Source organism: Odocoileus virginianus, chromosome 2 (assembly GCF_023699985.2).
Source record: "Odocoileus virginianus isolate 20LAN1187 ecotype Illinois chromosome 2, Ovbor_1.2, whole genome shotgun sequence".
NCBI lineage: Eukaryota > Metazoa > Chordata > Mammalia > Artiodactyla > Cervidae > Odocoileus > Odocoileus virginianus.
Window position 1 is genome coordinate 88,171,838 of NC_069675.1, and position 18,742 is coordinate 88,190,579.

The following is an 18,742-nucleotide window of genomic DNA, read 5'->3' on the forward strand; positions in this document are numbered from 1 at the left end:
AGACTGGCCGTGAATGTGAAGTGAGGGCCGTGGAACATTCCAGATCCTGGGAGAAAAAATCCAGAAGGGGGTTTCCAGACTTAGCCATGAGTGCCCTGAATCCATGGGGGTTGGCTGGCTGGGGAGTAAGTGGCGTGGAAGGCGGTGGCCAGAGTGGAGGGATGGGAGCCCAGGGGGTGAGGGTGTCTCAGAGAGGTGGGGGTTTCCCAGGCGGGGCCCAGGACGCTCACCCCATATGCTCGGCTCCAGGTTTGGCAGCAAGGAAGAGTACATGTCGTTCATGAACCAGTTCCTGGAGCACGAGTGGACCAACATGCAGCGCTTCCTGCTGGAGATCTCCAACCCTGAGACCATCTCCAACACGGCTGGCTTCGAAGGCTACATCGACCTGGGCCGCGAGCTCTCCAGCTTGCACTCCCTGCTCTGGGAGGCCGTCAGCCAGCTGGAGCAGGTGCCCGTCCACTCGGGCCATGAGGGGGCAGTGGGTGGGCCAAAGGGCGCTGCAGCTCCAGGCTGCTCTTCCCAGAGTGACCACGAGGTCTGAGGGTTTGCCGGTGTGGTGGAAATCAGCAGCCCCACTAGGGCACTGGAGCCCAAGGATCCAGCGCAGGCCCTGTCAGCACGCGCTCGGGAGGGATCTCGGCCCCTTTCCTTGGTGGGGGGCGCCACGTTCATGCACCGACATCTGCCGGGGGAGGCCGCTCTGTGTACTGGGGCTTTGGCTGTGCCCCCGAGTGGATGGCATCCACGGGTGAAGGCATGCTGTCCTCCCTACCCATGGGAAGTATGATCAGATTTAGCTGTGTCTCCTCAAATGTCCTTGCTCTGGGTTTTAAGGCCATTGATAAGAAAAAAGATGGACTAGAGATGTTGCGCCTCCATGTGTCAGGCAGCAGGTTGCAAAACTTTCCAGAAGTGCCCTTGACCATCTGTTGAAACAGTCGTTCCCTCAACACCTCCGACACTGCTGCAGGCCCTGTGGCCTGGGTTCCACTGCCCCCAGCAGGCCCAGCCTGCACAGTGCGCAGGTTCTGGGCAGCAACTGCCAGGCCTGCCAGGACCCTCTTCCAAAACCTCCACTGCCCCCCAGGGCTCTGAGAGACCACCTTACAAAGTTTAATTCAGTCTCTCCATTGTGCCTGACTCTTGGCGTCCCCATGGACTGCAGCACGCCAGGCCTCTCTGCCCTTTACCAACTCCCAGAGCTTGCTCAAACTCATATCCATCGAGTCAGTGATGCCATCCAACCATCTCATCCTCTGTTGTCCCCTTCTCCTGCCTTCAGTCTTTCCCATTATCAGGGTCTTTTCCAATGAGTCAGTTCTTCCCATCAGGTGGCCAAAGTATTAGAACTTCAACTTCAGCATCAGTCCTTCCAATGAATATTCAGGACTGATTTCCATTAGGAGTGACTGATTGGATCTCCTTGCAGTCCAAGGGACTTGCAAGAGTCTTCTCCAACACCGCAGTTCAAGAGCATCAATTCTTCGGCACTCAGCGTTCTTTATAGTCCAACTTTCACATCCATACATGACTACTGGAAAAACCATAGCTTTGACTAGACGGACCTTTTTGGCAAAGTAATGTCTCTGCTTTTTCATATGCATCAGTCCTTCCAGTGAGTATTCAGGACTGATTACAAAAGTAGCTGCTGCTGAACCAGAGCTGGAAGGCCTCCTGCTCCCGCCCCATCCTCAGGGGTGAGCACTCGGGGGGCGCTCTGGTGTGCGGCCTTCTCGGTACTTCTGAGCACGTTAGGTACCCACGCAGGCAGTTCTTTCCCTTTTCTGTTACAGTGAGAACTTAGCGGGCGCTGCCGCCTGCGTTGCTCACTCTTCTCTCGTGGGCATCTATCCCCGACCATACGTGCCACAGCCCGCTGTGACCTTTCTAATGGCACAGACTGTCCAGTCGTGTGACTGCACCATCTGGTTCACTGGACACTCAGCTCAGTCCCAGCTTTTCACCATGAGCAGCCGTTGCAGTCATTTCTGCTCCTTTATGTCCACTGCCCTTTGGCTCCGAGAGACCCAGGAGGGAGCCATGGAAATGAGGCTCAGAGCCCTGTCTTCCTCCACAGCTACCAACACCTGTCAGTCTGCCACCACTTGCAGAGCCTCTGTGCTGGGGGCCAGCATCCCCCACGCCTGCATGACGAGGCGGGAGGTACGGACGGTGGTTTGCAGCCGTCAGAGCTGACAGTGTTAGAGCAGGATTTAAAGTCGAGCGGTTTGCTGCTCACGTCTCCCCTCTGTGGACCACATGAGTTTTCATGCTTGCGTTTCTGCACACAGCCCTCGGTGGAAACCAGGACATAAGCCAGGTGAAGGCAGAGTCCCCCCTGCCTCGGCCTAGAACCTTTACCACCATCGGTCTAAACCGGGACGGCAGGGTTCAGACGAGCCCAGGCACCACCCTCTGCTTGACTGACCACTTGTTTGTCAGCAGGAGTGCCTTTTCTGTGCCTGGGCCATCGCCCTGGGCACTCAGGTGTTGAAGTGGGTCAGGCCTCAGCCCACCCTGTGGAGTAGGTGACGTTGGAGGGGGCCACCCCAGAAGCCCCTCTAACGGGGAGATGTAATGGGGCAAAGTCCAAGATTCTCTGTGGGTCACTGAGGCAGGACAGACCAGGGTGGAAGGCTCGGACTAGGCTAGTGTGTCTTCTTGTGGGCCTTGCCCCCATCCCAGAGATATCCAGGGGGCTGATGAAATTGTAATCTGTCACTTCTGGGCTCCCTTGCCCCCCAGACCCACTGACTCTGACTGCAGGGGAGGGAGGGTGAGCCTGCACCTCTGACTGGCTCCTCAGTGATTTTGAACACGGTGGCTCCAGTGCACTTGGCCTCCCCAGGTGGCCCCCGGCTCACACCTGCCCTCTGCCATGTCTTTGCAGAGCATCATATCCAAGCTGGGGCCTCTGCCTCGAATCCTGAGGGACGTCCACACAGCACTGAGCACCCCGGGCAGTGGGCAGCTTGCGGGGACCAACGACTTGGCCTCTACCCCCGGCTCCGGCAGCAGCAGCGTCTCAGCTGGTCTGCAGAAGATGGTGATCGAGAACGACCTCTCTGGGTAAGAGCCGCCAGGCACGCTGGGTGTGGTGGGGTGCAGGTACCGACAGGGCAGAGCCCATCTGCAGTCTCCTTTGGGGAGGAGGAAACCTATATTGGTGTTTATGAAATAAGCCGAATGAGACTCAGGGTGTTCTTGGGCCCTCAGGAGTGAGATTCTATTTGGGAAAAATCAGGGAAAGCTTCCCGGAGAAGGTAGCGCTGCAGTTTTGAGCTTAGAAAAAGTAGCATTTCCATTGGTGGAAAAGGCATTTTAGGTAGAGGAACTAGCACAAAGGCCTGGAGAAAGACAGTATCTTTTGTTGAGGAACAGTTACTGGTCCCAGTCAGCACTAGTCACAGTCACTCTTGTGTATATGTATGAGCTAGTATTTCCTGGGCCTGAATCAGAGTCTCTGAAAGTAGAGCTCCAGGGAGTGTGTTTTCAGGAGGAGTTCAGGTGACTCCGCGAAGCGTAGAGGCTGGGAGTCCCGGAAAACTAGAGATGCTGAGGCCCAGTTCCCACTCTGCACCCCCAGTGCTGGGCTGAGTGCCCTGTCAATACACAGTGGAGGAGGAGGCAGAATGTTCTCGAGTGCTGACGTCAAGACGAGGACATTAGCGTTTACAGTGAGCTGCCTGTACTTGGGGTCAAACACTCCCCTCGTCCAGCAGGACCGTCATGGACCAGCTCACAAGGCTGAGGCCGGAGCAGCAGAGCTGGCACTGTCTGGCTCTGAGATGGTGGGGGCAGCAGTGGCAGGCTTTTAGCAAGCGAGGGCGTTGAGGTTAAGGACCTGGGGATGTGGTGTGAGAGACTGGAGGCCCAGGAGGAGGCCAGAGATGCAGAAACCTTGACGCCCCTTCCCCCCGGGTCCCTCTGCGTCTTTAGGGGCCGTCCCTACAACCTGCCAAGTGAGGCAAATAAGAGTTCAAGTGGGGACACACCTCGGTCGAGAGGTCAGGAGACCTGACCCGGGCGTGTGGAGAGTGGCCCAGGCCCAGGCCGGCCCGGGTTTCTCCCAGTTCCACCTGCTTCCCCCATCCACTTCTTCTTGGCCCCCAAGTGCCGGGGCCTTAAGTGGCCACAACCTGCCCTGTCCTATCCTATCACCCCTGACTGGCACTTCCTCTCCATCCCAGACTAAGCCAACTCCTTTCTAAGCCCACATCAAAGACCCAGGTTCCTGCTGCCTCCAGCCCACTCAGAGTCTGTTCAGCTCCCCCAATCCTTCCCTCCAAAGCCCACCTGGTTTTGTGCCTCCTTCCAAGGAGCCGGCTTTTCCTGGAAGGGGCCAGGGAGAGGCTAGGGGACTGGGGTGGAGAGTGGGGGATGTGGCCTACAGCTGCTGGTGCAGACCCTCCCTGCCTGAGTCAGAGGATCCTCCTCTGATACCTTGGTTTTTTTTTTTTTTTTTTGCCGGAAGCCCCAGCCCCCGCCTGCCAGTCAGACGAGGTAGCAGTAGGAGGCTGCAGGTGGAGGCTTCTCAGCACAGGCCCCCCACTTTGGTGAGCAGCCTGACTAGGGACGGGAGGGAAGAGGCAGAGGGAGCCCCCCGAGGCTTTGAAGTCATCGTTCCTGGTGCAGGACCCTTGGGTAGCAGAGAGCCACTGCGTTGTGGGTTTGGATTTAGCTCAGGGGAATTTTCCAGAACACTCCAGGCTCCAGAACCTACTGTCCCAAGATGTTGCGCTGGTTAAGGAAAAGGCTGCCGCTAGGCAGCCTGACCTGGTGCTGGGAGCTCGGGCCCCTGGTGCAGCGGTTCCGTCTGCCCCACACCTTGGTGGGGGCTTCTGCCAGGCTCAATGGCTGTGGTTTGATTTCGCAGCTGCGCCCCGGGACTCTCCCCTTCTTGCCGCCCCCTCCCCTCCTCTCCCCTCCCCTCCCTCCTCTCCCCTCCCCTCCCTCCTCTCCCCTCCTTCCTCTCCCCTCCCCTCCCTCCTCTCCCCTCCCTTCCCTTCCCTCCTCTCCCCTCCCCTCCCTTCCCCCGTCCTCCCTCCCCAGCTCAGGCCATGGGGGCGGCTGCTTGGCGGGGCTCTCGGTTGGTCGGACCCGCCTGGGCCGCACTCACAGCTCTTCTCTTCCCCCTTCTTTCCCTGTGTGTCCTTGTCTCCCTGCAGTCTGATAGATTTCACCCGGTTACCGTCTCCAACCCCCGAAAACAAGGACTTGTTTTTTGTCACAAGGTCCTCCGGGGTCCAGCCCTCACCTGCCCGCAGCTCAAGTTACTCGGAAGCCAACGAGCCCGACCTTCAGATGGCCAACGGCGGCAAGAGCCTGTCCATGGTGGACCTCCAAGACGCCCGCGCGCTGGACGGGGAGGCGGGCTCCCCGGCGGGCCCCGACGCCCTTGCTGCCGATGGCCAGGCGCCCGCGACTCAGCTGGTGGCCGGGTGGCCAGCCCGGGCAACCCCCGTGAGCCTCGCAGGGCTGGCCACAGTGCGGCGGGCAGGCCAGACACCCACCACGCCGGGCACATCGGAGGGTGCACCAGGCCGGCCCCAGCTCCTGGCACCGCTGTCCTTCCAGAATCCCGTGTACCAGATGGCGGCCGGCCTGCCGCTGTCGCCCCGCGGCCTCGGCGACTCCGGCTCTGAGGGCCACAGCTCCCTGAGTTCCCACAGCAACAGCGAAGAGCTGGCGGCTGCCGCCAAGCTGGGCAGCTTCAGCAGCAGCGCTGCCGCCGCCGCCCCCGAAGACCTGGGCCGGCGCCCTGGGGAGCTGGCACGGCGGCAGGTGTCGATGACCGAGAAGGGCGGGCAGCCCACGGTGCCCCGGCAGAACAGTGCCGGCCCCCAGCGGAGAATCGACCAGCCGCCGCCGCCGCCCCCGCCCCCGCCGCCACCCCCTGCTTCCCGCGGCCGGACGCCGCCCACCCTGCTGAGCACCCTGCAGTACCCGCGGCCCTCGAGCGGGACGCTGGCCACGGCCTCGCCCGACTGGGCTGGGCCCGGAGCACGGCTGCGGCAACAGTCCTCGTCCTCCAAGGGCGACAGCCCCGAGCTGAAGCCTCGCGCGGTGCACAAGCAGGTCAGTGCTGCCGGGTGGAGCGCGGGCAGGCCGGGCCCTGGCCACCCCTCCGGGTGGGGGCGGGCTGGCCCCCCACGTCGTGCTGCTCCTCCTGGTCACATCATCTCCACCCGCACCCAGCTGCCATCCCATGCTGAATGATGCCACACTCGGCCCCATCCCACCAGCTGCTTGCCGTGACACCCCCCAGTGGCCCCTGCCTAAATCCTGTGAACCAGCTTCACTGTGGCTGGGGGTCCCTCACAGTTTCCCCAGAGACAGCTGGGGTCAGGGAGAAAGAGGGAGGGATCTCTCTGCCCATTTCCAGTTCCAAAGCCTGTTAAAGCCCGACCCAGGGTAGGAGTCCACGTGGCCCCTGGTCCCCCTCCTGCTCTGAGCTGGTCTTCAGTGCTCTGCACAGAGTTACGGGTTCTTTGGGTTAGACACTGACCTGCCAGGCCAAGCCCACTCACTCTCCCCCAGGAGGCAGAGAATCCACGTTTAGCTAGGCTCCCCCTCACCCCCGGGCTCTTGACGGCCTCAGGCTGCATCTAGGAGGTGAAACTCCCCGGGCTGGGGGCTGCATCAGAGATGCCCATCCGTCCCTGTGCCGCACCCGGGACCACCCCCTCCCCACCCCTCCCCGCCGGCCCCGGTGCCTCACAGCTGTGTTTCATCGCAGGGCCCTTCACCCGTGAGCCCCAATGCCCTGGACCGCACGGCTGCCTGGCTCTTGACCATGAATGCGCAGTTGTTAGAAGACGAGGGCCTGGGCCCAGACCCCCCGCCCAGGGATAGACTAAGGCCTAAGGAGGAGCTCAGCCAAGCGGAAAAGGTAAAAACCGGACCCTGGCCACTTGGGCAGGGCGGCCGGCAGGACGCTCTCACCCCTCGAGCCCTGAGTTCAGGGCGCTGCTCGTTCCTGCACATGGCCAGTCCCCTCCCAACCCCTGGTCCCACGTCAGGACAGCAGTCAGGGGAGTTTGGAGGATTTAGCATAAGCCTGAGGTTTCCTCTATGGGCTGCACGTGAGGCTTGCCCAGGAACTGTGTTGAATCAGACTCCAGGAGGCATGTTCCCTCAGTGACTGGGCAGCCAAGCTTCTGAGCACCTGAGACTTGAGGGGAATCCAGGACTTGGGGCTCCAGGGTGCCCAAGATGTGCATGGAGACCTCATGCACCAAGAGGCAGAGGAGACAGTGGGGAGGGGACGCCGCCAGGACCCTCTGCTCTGGGGCAGTCCCTGCCCGCGGCCCGGTTCTGCATCCTCCTCTCCACAAGGGTCTGGGAGAGAAAGTCAGGGGGCGGTGATGTCAGATGGCCGTGGAGGTGTTTTCTTCCTTCCAGGAGGAAAGTATAGGTCCTAAAACCTCCAAACCCCAGCCCTAGATTACATCTAGCATTTAGTGGGCAGTGGGGTGCTTCCATTCTCCAAAATTCTTCTAGTTTATGTGGCAACTGCCCTGGATCCCTCATCTCCTCCCGGAGGCCAAAGCTCAAACTGTCACAAGGCCCTGCAGAACAGCAGCCACTTGCCCACATGCCATGGGTGCCCACAGTCCTCTTGGCCCCAGGAAAGCCTGTCGCAGCCTCTTGGGTGAGGGCACACAAGTCAGGGTGTTTGCTTTCCCTCCCGCCGGCCTGGGGCCGGGTCCATGTCCCATGCTACATTCCGCCTCCTCCACCATCCCCCTCCTCGGTCCACTGCATCCACCTGCTTCCACCATTATTATGTGAAGGGGACCAGGGCACATGGGGCTCAGTGCTCCCAGCGTCAGAGTTTGGCTGGGGAGCAAGGAGGGCCCGCCTCACTCCAGGCTCTGCACCTTTCTGAGACTCCATTTCCACGTGTGAGTTACAGGGATGGCTCGAAGGATTTCAGGGGTCAGGCTGCAGCTGGCGTATTCTCTTCCCTTGTTCCTTGGCCCAGGGAGCTGCTGTTTCTCTTACTTTCTTTGCTGTTAATCCTGGCAGGTGGATCCTGGAGTTGCCTTGAACTCCTTGGACACCTGGTCCTGCCTGTGCCAGGGAGGGCCCTCCTGACACCACTCTGAGCAGAAGACCCGTGATGGACCTTTTCTCCTGGAGCTGTGCTCTCTTCTGGGGCCAGCTTTGTTTCAGGAGTTAGCCTTGCCACCTCCTGACCTTTGGGCCATCCTTTACTGATCAGGGAGTCCCAAGGAGAGGAGGCCCTTCTTGCTTCCCCACTCCCTGGATTCTTGGGGCACCCGGCCCCCACCTCCCAACCCTTTGATTCTGGTCTTGACCCCGCCTCCCCCTCTATTCAGCTCACACGGCCTGCTAGCTCACTGCTTCTCTTGCTAATTTACACATCCCTCCTCTTCCCCAAAGGCCGGGAGTGCCAGGCCGAGTCAGACCCAGAGAGCCCTGGACCACTTTGTCTTTAATCTCTCCCCGCACTTGCCAGGCAACTCTCCATGACTTTAGGGTCAAATGGAGGCTGAGAGGCTAGTATCTCACCCAGTTAGTCACTCTGCTCCCCATGTGATTGGTTCACTTCCCTTCTGGACCCCGTTTCCCCGCCTGTAGAGCCCCCACCTCTCAGAGTGCTCTGATTTCCCTTGTTTACCTTTGTAAGGAGAGGTTTACCTTTGTTTATTAGGAGACGCTCAAGACGCTTACTTGTGAGATCTGGGTTTGAGTCTTCAGGTGTCGGTCAGGCTTGGGGGCGGGAGAGCCCTGGACGGGGGCCAGGCTTGAGCCTCACCGCGTACCCCCGGCTCTGGCTGGGGTCCCTGGGCGTCTCGCCGCTGTGTGAGCTGGGCTGGGCTGGTGGTGACCCCTGGGGCATTCCGAGCCAGGCTGCGTCCCGCCGGGCTGATGAGCCTGTGCTGTCTGTCCCGGGCGCTGTGCCCGGACACGCGCCCCCCCGCAGGACCTGGCAGTGCTGCAGGACAAGCTGCGAATCTCCACCAAGAAGCTGGAGGAGTACGAGACGCTGTTCAAGTGCCAGGAGGAGACCACCCAGAAGCTGGTGCTGGAGTACCAGGCCCGGCTGGAGGAGGGCGAGGAGCGGCTGCGGCGGCAGCAGGAGGACAAGGACATCCAGATGAAGGGCATCATCAGCAGGTGAGGGCACTGGCCCGGCCCTGCTCCGGGCCCAGCCCTGCGGCCCCACACGTGCAGAGGGGCAGACCTGTCCGCTGCCCTCCAGGAGGCCCGGGGCCCCAGGGACCCCAGGGACGGGCTGCTCGGCTGCCTTGATGAGCTGCATGCAGAGATCTGAGGCGGTGGGGGCTGTGTGGCACCAGCCCAGAGGAGGGCAGGAGCCTGGAGTGCAGGGCGCCCCCGTGGTACAGTGGGGGTTGACGGTGGAGTGTAAAGGTGGCCTGGCAGAAGCGAGGTCAGCTGAGGCAGTGTGCAGAGGGCCTGGGGCCCCGTGGGGTGTCACGTTTTCTTGGGTGAGCACTCAGAGGAGAGTTTAGAAGCTGGGTGGGGGGGGGGTGTGTACCAAGAAAGACAATGAGGACCAATCCAGTCCAGAGCAGGGGAAGTAGGAATGCATGTCAGTTACATGTAGCTGGTGAGGGTGGGAGTGAGAGGAGGGAAGGGGACAAAATAACCCTGATTTTTGCCAAGAGCATCCAGGTGCGCCATGGCGCCAGTTACCGAGATGAGGACCTTTGGAAGAAGAGTGGTTTGGGTAGGGAGGGGGAGAAGTGAGGCCAGTGTTGGGCATGTTGAGTTTTAAGGTGCCTGTGGGTTATGCAGGAAGACTTCCAGGTGGACCAGTGACTTTAATGTTGACTCTCCTCTTTATTGACGGCTCATCTTCATTTCTGTGTTGATTCGCCTCTCTTTCCCTCTGCCCCGTCTGTAAGCAGGGAGTGTCATCAAGGTGTAGCATCCTTCTTTATGGCGGTAATCCCGAGTGTGAGGAGACAGTGTGTGTGTGCATGTTCGTTTCCACAGTACAGGAATCTGTCCTCAGCATAGACTTAGCAGTGTGCAGCAGGTAGGATGTTTCCCAACCTGGCCTCACACTGTGTCCACTATAAAAAAATCCTTCCTAAATTCCTCCTATTTACACCACCCGTTTCTCTGCTCCTGATGATTGTTCACTTGATTTACCTGTGGGTTTCCTCTTTATAAAATGATTTGCATGAGCTCACCCCGGCCTATAACCAGGGCGACAGGGAACCCACTGTTCACTTAACGGCCAGCTCTGCTCTTGGCTCACCTCATGTGTGTGATTCCAAAAAAGAAAACACTCTTCAACCTAACCACTTCCTTCTCACCCTGTTCTCTGAGGGACGCATCTTTTCCTGAATTCAGTGGCTTACTTAACATTTATTCTACTACCCAGTCCTGGTGTATTTCCTCCCTACTATGCGTGTCAACGAGGCCAATTTGGTTGATCGTGTTATTCAGGTCTTCTGTATCTTTAGTGTTTTTCTGTGTACTTATTTACTGTTCTGCCAGTTATTTAGTAAAGGATAGTGAAGTTTCTAATCATAATTACAAATTTATTCCTTCTTTCATTTCTGTTGGTTTTTACTATATAGTCACTGAAACTTTATTTTTAGGTGCATACAGATTTAGGCTTATTATGTGCTGTTGATGAACTGACCCTTTATCGTTATAAAATCACCTCGTAATATTCCTCATAATATCCCTCATAATATTCCTTTCTGTGAAGTCCACTTTGATATTAATACAACTACCCTTAACTTCTTTTTCATTGACATTAGCCGATTATATCCTTTTTCATCCTTATACTTTCAACAAAGTTATGTCTCTCGCTCACTACATAAAGTGGGTTTCTATCACAGACACCTTGTTGTTCCTGCTTTTTATCTAATCTGATAGTTTCTGCCTTTGAGTTGGAATGTTTAGACTATTTACATTTAATGTAACTGTCAATACAGTTATGTTTAAACCTGTTATCTTGCTACTTGTTTTCTCTTTGTACCGTCTGTTCCCTTTCCTGCCCTCTTCTAGGTTGAGTTCTTTTTATGATTCCATCTTACCTTCTGTATTGGCATATTAGCTATATCTTGTTGTATGAGGGGCAGAGGTTGGAAACTTTCTGTAAAGAGGTGGATAATAGGTATTTAGGCTTTGCAGGCTGTAGGATGTCTGTCACAGCTGTGTACCTCTGCTGTCTTAGAAGGATGTGCGTGGTGTGGCTGTTTACCAAAACTAGCAGTGGACAAGATTTTGCCTTTACATGATTTTGCCTGTAAGAGTAGGGACCTGATAGTATTTTTGTTCCTCTATACTTAATGTATTGATATCACTTTCCCTCTGGCTGATTTAAAGATTTTTTTTTTATCGACGATTGCCAACAATTTGATTATGAAGTGCCTTGACATGTTTTCTTCATGTTTCTTGAGTTTGTTAAGCTCTTGGATCTGTGGGTGTAGAGTTCTGCCTCCCCAGGCTAATTTCTGGAGTTCTCATTGCACGTATATTGGTCTTCTTTATATTGTCCCACGTCCTACTGGTGCTGTTTTATTTTTAAAATTTTTCTCCTGTATTTTATCTTTGATTGTTACAGTGTGTCTTCAAGTTAATCCTTGTTCAGGTTGTTCAGTCTCTAATCTGTTACTCCTCTCCAGTATTTTTTTCATTTCAGATGTATTTTCTGCCTCTAAACTTTCAGTTTGGTTTAAATCCCATCCATTTCTCTTCTCATCCTGCCCATGCTTTTCCTCTGTTTTCTTGAACACGTAGAATATATTTACAACAGTTGTTTAAATGTCCTTGTCTACTAATCCTGTCATCTGACATATCCAGGTCTGTCTTGATTGATGTTCTCCCTGGTTAAGGGTTATGTTTTCCTATTTCTCTGCATGCTTGGTGATTTTTGGTTAGATGCCAGACATTGTGATTTTTTTATGTAGCTGCTGGATGTCTTGTGTTCCTTGAAGTACCTGGGGGCTTTCTTCTGGGACACAATGAAGTTGAAAGAGTCTGTTTGATTCTTTCGAGGTTTCTTTGTAAGCTCTGTTGGGGTGGGTCTTGGGTAGTCTTTAATCCAGAGCTGATCTGGCTCTGCTGTTGAGGCAGTTTCCTTCTGGGGATTCTACTGATGCCTCCTGTGTTTACTAACACAGGAGTGTTTTTACTGCCTGGAAGGATCGTAAACTATTTTAGGGGTAGTTTTGTGTATTCCTTTCCAGTGGCTCTGGCCTGTTTTCTCACAAGCATGCAGACCAATTCTCAGCCAGAGCCCCAAGGGGACCCCTCAGGAGATAGGTAGAGTCTCCTCTGCATTTTCTCCTCTCCACTCCCACCCCCACCCTCCCATCCTCCCCCACCCCAACCCCCCACCCTCCCAGGTCTCCTGACTCTCTCTGATCACATCCATCCTTTGCCTGGACACTCTCAACAGTGGGCGGGGCTCCCCTCGAGTGTTCCCATCTCTTGGGAGTCACGTGCTATACTGCGCTGCCTGTTTTTCAGTGTCTGGAAACCTTTGTTTGATTTATTTTGTTCCGTTTTCTAGTTTGGTGTTTCTGTGGCAGGAGGTTGAATCCGGTGCCTATTATTCCACTATAGCTGGGAACAGAAGTTTCTCCCACTTCCTCCATTGCTTCCACCTCGTCTTCATCCAGGCTTTGCTCAGTGTCTTACGTTCCTGTGACAAAGGAACCCCACCCCCAACCTTGGCAGGGTCCCACATCGCTTCCTCCTCAACCCCGATCCCATTGGCTTTTCATGATAGTCCTGTGTGGTACCTGCACCATTGACCTTTGTGCGTTTGCTCTGAAATGGACTGAGTGCTTGTCTGGGGGTTAGATGCTGCGCTGTGCTGAAGAAGTCCCGAGGGCAGAGACAGAGGTAAAGCTGCCTGCTCAGTCGTGTCTGACTGTCCTGCAGCCTCATGGACCGTAGCCCACCAGGTCCCTTTGTCCATGGGATTTTTCTTGGCAAGAATACTGGAGTGGGTTGCCATGTCCTCCTCCAGGGGATCTTCCCAACCCAGGGACCCAACCCATACCTCCTGCATTGCTATTGCTGCCGCTGCTGCTAAGTCACTTCAGTCATGTCCGACCCTGTGCGACCCCATAGACGGCAGCCCACCAGGCTCCCCCGTCCCTGGGATTCTCCAGGCAAGGACACTGGAGTGGGTTGCCATGTCCTCCTCCAGTGTGTGAAAGTGAAGTCGCTCAGTCATGTCCGACTCGTAGCAACCCCATGGACTGCAGCCCACGAGGCTCCTCCGTCCATGGGATTTTCCAGACAAGAATACTGGAGTGGGGTACCATTGCCTTTTCCATCCTGCATTGCAGGCAGATTCTTTACCCCTGAGCCAGCGGGGAAGCCCAAACAAAGCAGTAAGTGAACTCATCTGAGAAGAGCGTAGAGCAAAAAGAATGGTGGGCTGAGGCAGAGCCCTGGGGAGCCTGAGATCCTCGGGGCAGACAGGACAAGGCGTCTCCAGAGCAGTGGCCAGGGAGCTAGGATGCAGACCCAGAGAGTGGAGTCAGAAGCTGGGAGTGATCAGCAGTGACTGACAGGTGTGTGAGAGACAGGCAGGATGAGACTAGGAAGGGTCTCAGGGCAGGAGCAGCTGGCAGCAGGCCCACGCTGGCCCTCGTTCTGAACTTTCGGACATCGTGATCCTCATGTCATCCCAGCTCGTTACCCAACCAACAGCCCTCACCTGTCCTGTGGTGTCCTGTCTAGCGGGTGCATCTACACCCCACCCTCCAAGACAGTTAGCCGCTTCCTGTTCTCTGTTCCCGCGGCTCCCCAGCCTCCCCTGCAGAGAGTAGCTACTGCCTCCCTGCCTGTGTCCCTGCACCTTGTGGCTTCATCCTGCCACCTCGCATACCTTGTGCAGCCTCAGTGAATACAGCATGGGTGGAGAAAGTTCTCGAGCCCTTCAGGGCCTCGGTTCCCCACTCAAACCACAGGCCTTATGATGTGACACCACCTGCCTGACCCTGGGGTGCGTGAGGATCTAACACCTGCCCCCACCCCATCGGCTCCTGGAAGAACATCAGAAGGGGGCCGCGCCCAGGGCTTCTGGGGATTTGGGGACAGAATCTGGGGTGGGTGAAACGCAAGGAAGGAGCAGGCTCAGCCCGTGTCGGGTGGTGGAGGCCAGCTGGAGGGCCTCCGTCCCAGGCAAGTGTGGGAGGTGTCTGTGGCCCAAGGAGGGGCTCTCCTAGTGTGTCCCCCTCTGTGAGGGAGTGATGACTTGTTCCCACGAGGCCCCACTCACCCCCCGACTTGCACCCTCAAATGCCAGCCTGACTGTCCTTATCTCCGGTAACAGGTTGATGTCAGTGGAGGAGGAGCTGAAGAAGGACCACGCAGAGATGCAAGCAGCTGTAGACTCCAAACAGAAGATCATTGATGCTCAGGTGTGGGGCCCTGGCCTTTCGGACAGCCCCAGGTGTTAAAGGACCTGGGATTAGGAGGGGGTGACTTTGGCTTCTTCACCTCCTCAGTCGTACCCCACTGCAGAAGCAAAGGAGGATAGGAGATCAGGATCTCTGCCCCATGAAGTCAAGTTGAGGGTCTCAGTGGACCACAAGCTCACTAGGACAGGCTTTGAAAAGGGCGGGGCCGCTCCTCCCCTTCTTGGGCAGCTTAGTTAGGGGTTACCTTTCACCGGGTGTTCTGACCAGAGTAGAAGCTATTGGGAGGGAATGGGGAAGGCTGGGATGACAGCAGGCTGGGGAGACAGAGCACGGGAGCGCTTGTTCAGACCCTTGGCTTCCCAACTGCGTTGAGGGGGGAAGACAGTTGAGAGGCTGGCTTCCAGTCTCCTTCACCCAGGTCTTGCTCAGTCAGAAAACTGCACAGGCTGATGGGAGCTGTGACCTCTGCATTATACATGCACACGCACATGAGTGAGGGTGCCTGCCCTCGGGGCTTCAGGGAGCTGGTACATGACACCACTAGGGCCGCTCGTCAGGGTGAGAAGCAGGTAATGAGGTGGAGGCACGAGGAAGCCGGGCCAGCGAGCACCTCCTCCCGGCTTCAGGAACGCTGCATCCGCGGTGCTTGTCCTCACCAGTGGTGTCCTCCAGGCTGCCTCCCCCTGCTCTTCCCCCTGTAGGCAGCCACAGCTCCGGGGAGACCCCTGTCCCAGCACGGACCCCCGCCCCACCTTGGGCCCAGCAGCCCTCGACCCCAGCTGATGCCCTCTGTGTTCCACAGGAGAAGCGCATCGCCTCCCTGGACGCGGCCAACGCGCGCCTCATGAGCGCCCTGACGCAGCTCAAAGAGAGGTACAGCATGCAAGCCCGTAACGGCCTCTCCCCCACCAACCCCACCAAATTGCAGATTACCGAGAACGGCGAGTTCCGAAACAGCAGCAATTGTTAACCTGCCCGAGGAGGGGAGGACTCTGGTGGCCCAGGGCGGGGTCTCGGCCTGGGGCGGAGCAGCGCCGGGGGGCCAGAGGCCGAGGCTCGCCTCCCTGCCTCCACCCGCGGCCCAGGAGGCAGCCGCAGAGGGAGCCGCGAGAGACTGACGCAGCGCGGGCGGGGGACACCGGCCCGCTCCCCCGAGAAGCGCGTGGGGTGCAGGCTGGGGAGGGGTGCAGCCTGGCGGGGGCAGGGGCCGGCTGCAGCGTCTCTGTTTTGGGTGTTGAACTTGGTGCGCGTCCCCTTTCCTCCTTGACCTGGCTGAGTGCATGTACCCACCCCCCACACACACACCTCCTCCGCACAGGGGGAGCCGCCCGGAGAGTTGGAGGGTCAGAGAGCCAGGGGCCTCCTGCCGTGGCTTCCCCTCGCCTCCCAGGGACCCAGGACTCCCAGGCAGCCAGGAGCCGCCCTGTGGGACCTATTGCTCGGTTCCAGAAGCCGACAGGGTGGTCAGCATGCAGGCAGAGGGTGGGGAGGACGGAGCTGCCAGAGCGCTGTGTCCCCCCATCTGTCTCCACCCTGAGCACCTGCCACTGCAAGCTCGGGGCCCCTTCTGGCTGTGAGGAGCCGAGGCGTCACCCCCACACCTGTCCCCAGCCCCTTGGCCGCCCCCTCCCGCCCTAACTCTGTCAAACAGACAGTCTATAGACCTAGTGAGGATCTCCGCTCTTCCTTCTGGGCCCTCGTACCCACGGGAAGATCATAGCCTCCCTCACTTGCCACGGGGTGCCCAGGCTGATGCACTGGGCCCCCCCCCGCCCCGAAGCCAAAGATGTGGGCAGAGCTGGCCTGGGTGGCACTGTAGCGGTGGCCACCTGTCTCCCAGAGCCCGCGTGCCCGCACGGCCCCACAGGGAGTGGCCAGCAGGTGCACCCCACCCCACCCCCCCGCCCTCCCGAGAGACAGGCTGAGCTTTCCTGGTGGATGGTTAGAAAAAGAATTCTAGTGCCCACAGGCCCTGAGAAGGTGGATAACTGTGATTTTTTTTCCTTTCACAGTATGCATTAGAAACAAAAGCTCGCTTGCTGGAACACAGGGGCCTTTTAAATTGAGCGTGCGCACTGCATGGGAAATAGCGGCCCTGGAGGATGTTAGACTTGCTCCCTCTCCAAGACCGCGGCAGCCTGCACCCGCCCCCGTGCGTGCGGCCGGCCTCTGCCTCACCCTCCCGGGCCCGCCGAGGACCCAGGCGCTGCAGACAGGGGAGGGGCCCACCCACGGCTGGGGCCGCTGTCCCTCAGCCCCAGGCTGTTCTGTAGCTTGTGGGCCCTCCCCGCTGCCCCCTGCTCCCGCCCTTGTGGGACATAGATGGGCAGGAACGTGGGTCTCTCTCGTCCCTGTTCCCACCCCTGACCCTGGGGAATCTCGGGGCCAGAGCTGGGGCGTCCATCCCACAGCCAGGAGCCACCCCGACTCCCCTCAGCCGTGGGAAAGCTGGGGAGACACCCCTTCCTGCCTCTGGGGCGGGAGCTGCTCCACTGGGACCCAGAGTTCCCCCAGGAAGGGGAGCACCAGGGGGATGGGTGGCTCAGACCACACTGCACCCCGTCCTGGGGTGGAACCTGCAGTTCAGTTAGCCCAGAGACCTGCTGGTGGGGAGCGGGCAGGACCCCCCGAAAGGTCACAGACCTCAGGAAGGCAGGCCGTGGCGAGGTGGAGGCCCTGCCCCACTCCTCTGGCCGCATAGGCAGGGCCTGGCCCCAGGGACGTCTGCCTCTGGTTCTGATGCACCCCTCTCCTGCCCGCACCCCTCTTCTGCCCGGCGAATCCTCCCCACCCCTCTCCCGCCGATGCCTCATTGAGCGACCTCGGACTGAACTGAGCGCCTCTTAGCAATACAGGGGGAGGGTCCCAGGGCCTGCACAGCCGGGCTCCGGAGGCCGGTGCTGGCGGCCCTTGGCGTGGGTTGCGAGCTCTCGGGCCGAGAGCCTTATCTACTTAGTGCAAAAACTGTAAAAGTGTACAGACTCTCCACAGATTTTTATCTGAACTGCAAGTCTGATGATTTTTGTAAATGTTCTTGGTGTTTGACTGTAATGTAACTATTTCACCCAATGGTTGTACATAGTCCTTCAGTCCTGGTGCTGCCGAGGGCTGCCCGGGCCCGCTGCTCTCCGACGGTTTTTTATTTTATTTTTAATCTAGAGGACAGTATTGGGCAGGAGGCACAGGTCCGGGGTCTGGAGGTTGGGGTTTTGCAGCGTGCTGTCTGGGTGGCCAGGGAACGCGCGCCCCCTGCTGGGTCACCCTGAACCTGCATCCCTGAGGGAGGGGTGGGAGCGCGGGGGTCCTGAGCCCAGCCGCCCTGCCGCCAGAGAAGGCTCTCCCCCCGGCCCTCTCCTGCCAACAGAGAGGCCTGACTCTTTCCGCCTAAATTTGATGTTTAGGGTGAAGGAAACTGCCAAACTTCCTATAAGTGAAGACTCTTTCCAACCGCCCAGAATTGGGGTGGGGAACCCAGGACAGAGCTCCAGGCGTCCCCCCCACCCTGCAGAGCATTTGCCCCAGCGAACTCCTCCCACCCCCTCCCACCCCATCCGTCTGCGTAAGGCAGACCCCAGGGAAACAGCCCCTCTTTTTCTACACACTCCCCCAGTCCCCCAGCCCCACTACTCCACTTCCGCCCCGCCTTTTGTAAGTATGTGAAAAGGAAAAAAATGCAAACGTTGGAGTCTTGGCCAGAGCGCCTCCCTCCAGCTGCGACTCTAACTATGTAATAATGTACAGAGAAGGTTGTTGGTGTTCTAAGACTGTGTGGCTGTGCAATTTCTGTACATTTGCAATTAGAAATATTAAAGATTTATTTAGCTATTTTAAGCCTGCCTCGCCTCTCCATGCAGCTGTGTCTCAAGCTTCTCCAGGGGTGACCCCCGAGTCGTGGGGTGACTCCCAAGTTGTGGGGTGACTCCCAAGTCATAGACTGACAGTTCTGTACCAGGAGACCCCAGCACTTGGTTCACCCCAGTGGCAGTTGAGGGCAGGGAAGGAGGACCGGGGTCTCTTCCTCCCTCTAGTCCCCCAGAGCCTGACCCCCTGGACTCCCCTGTAGTGGACACCAGCTCCTGCCAGACTCTGCTTCCCCAGCCCCTGAAATCTGGCTCCAGGAGGGAAGGAGGTTGGTCCAGGGTCACCAGCAGGTTGTGACTGAGCTAGACATAAAAAAGGCTTTGTTACCTGCGATGCCCCAGTGCGTGACCTTCCTGCCTGCAAGGCTGAACCAGGGCCTTTGCTGGGAGCTAGCCAGTGCCCAAGCCCCTCGGCTGCACCTCACAAGGTGAGGACTGCAGGAGAAAGAAACACTCCCCTTTCAGACCGGGCCCCCTGGGCTC

General features: G+C 58.0%; 1 protein-coding gene across 15 annotated transcripts in view; it reads left to right on the forward strand.

The window, feature by feature from the left end:
• DAB2IP (DAB2 interacting protein) overlaps positions 1-18,230 on the forward strand; it is a 208,461-nt gene extending 190,231 nt beyond the window's left edge. For 12 of the 15 annotated variants that reach the window (XM_070452142.1, XM_070452187.1, XM_070452181.1 and 9 more), the window contains 7 exons: positions 250-451; positions 2,894-3,072; positions 5,172-6,081; positions 6,743-6,895; positions 8,957-9,150; positions 14,312-14,399; positions 15,202-18,230. In XM_070452142.1, the coding sequence (XP_070308243.1) occupies positions 250-451; positions 2,894-3,072; positions 5,172-6,081; positions 6,743-6,895; positions 8,957-9,150; positions 14,312-14,399; positions 15,202-15,369 (1,894 nt within the window). In that variant the 3' untranslated portion in view covers positions 15,370-18,230. The remainder of the gene's footprint in view (positions 1-249; positions 452-2,893; positions 3,073-5,171; positions 6,082-6,742; positions 6,896-8,956; positions 9,151-14,311; positions 14,400-15,201) is intronic. The other 3 variants (XM_070452148.1, XM_070452139.1, XM_070452153.1) reach the window with 3 other exon arrangements.
• The last annotated feature ends 512 nt before the right edge of the window (positions 18,231-18,742 follow it).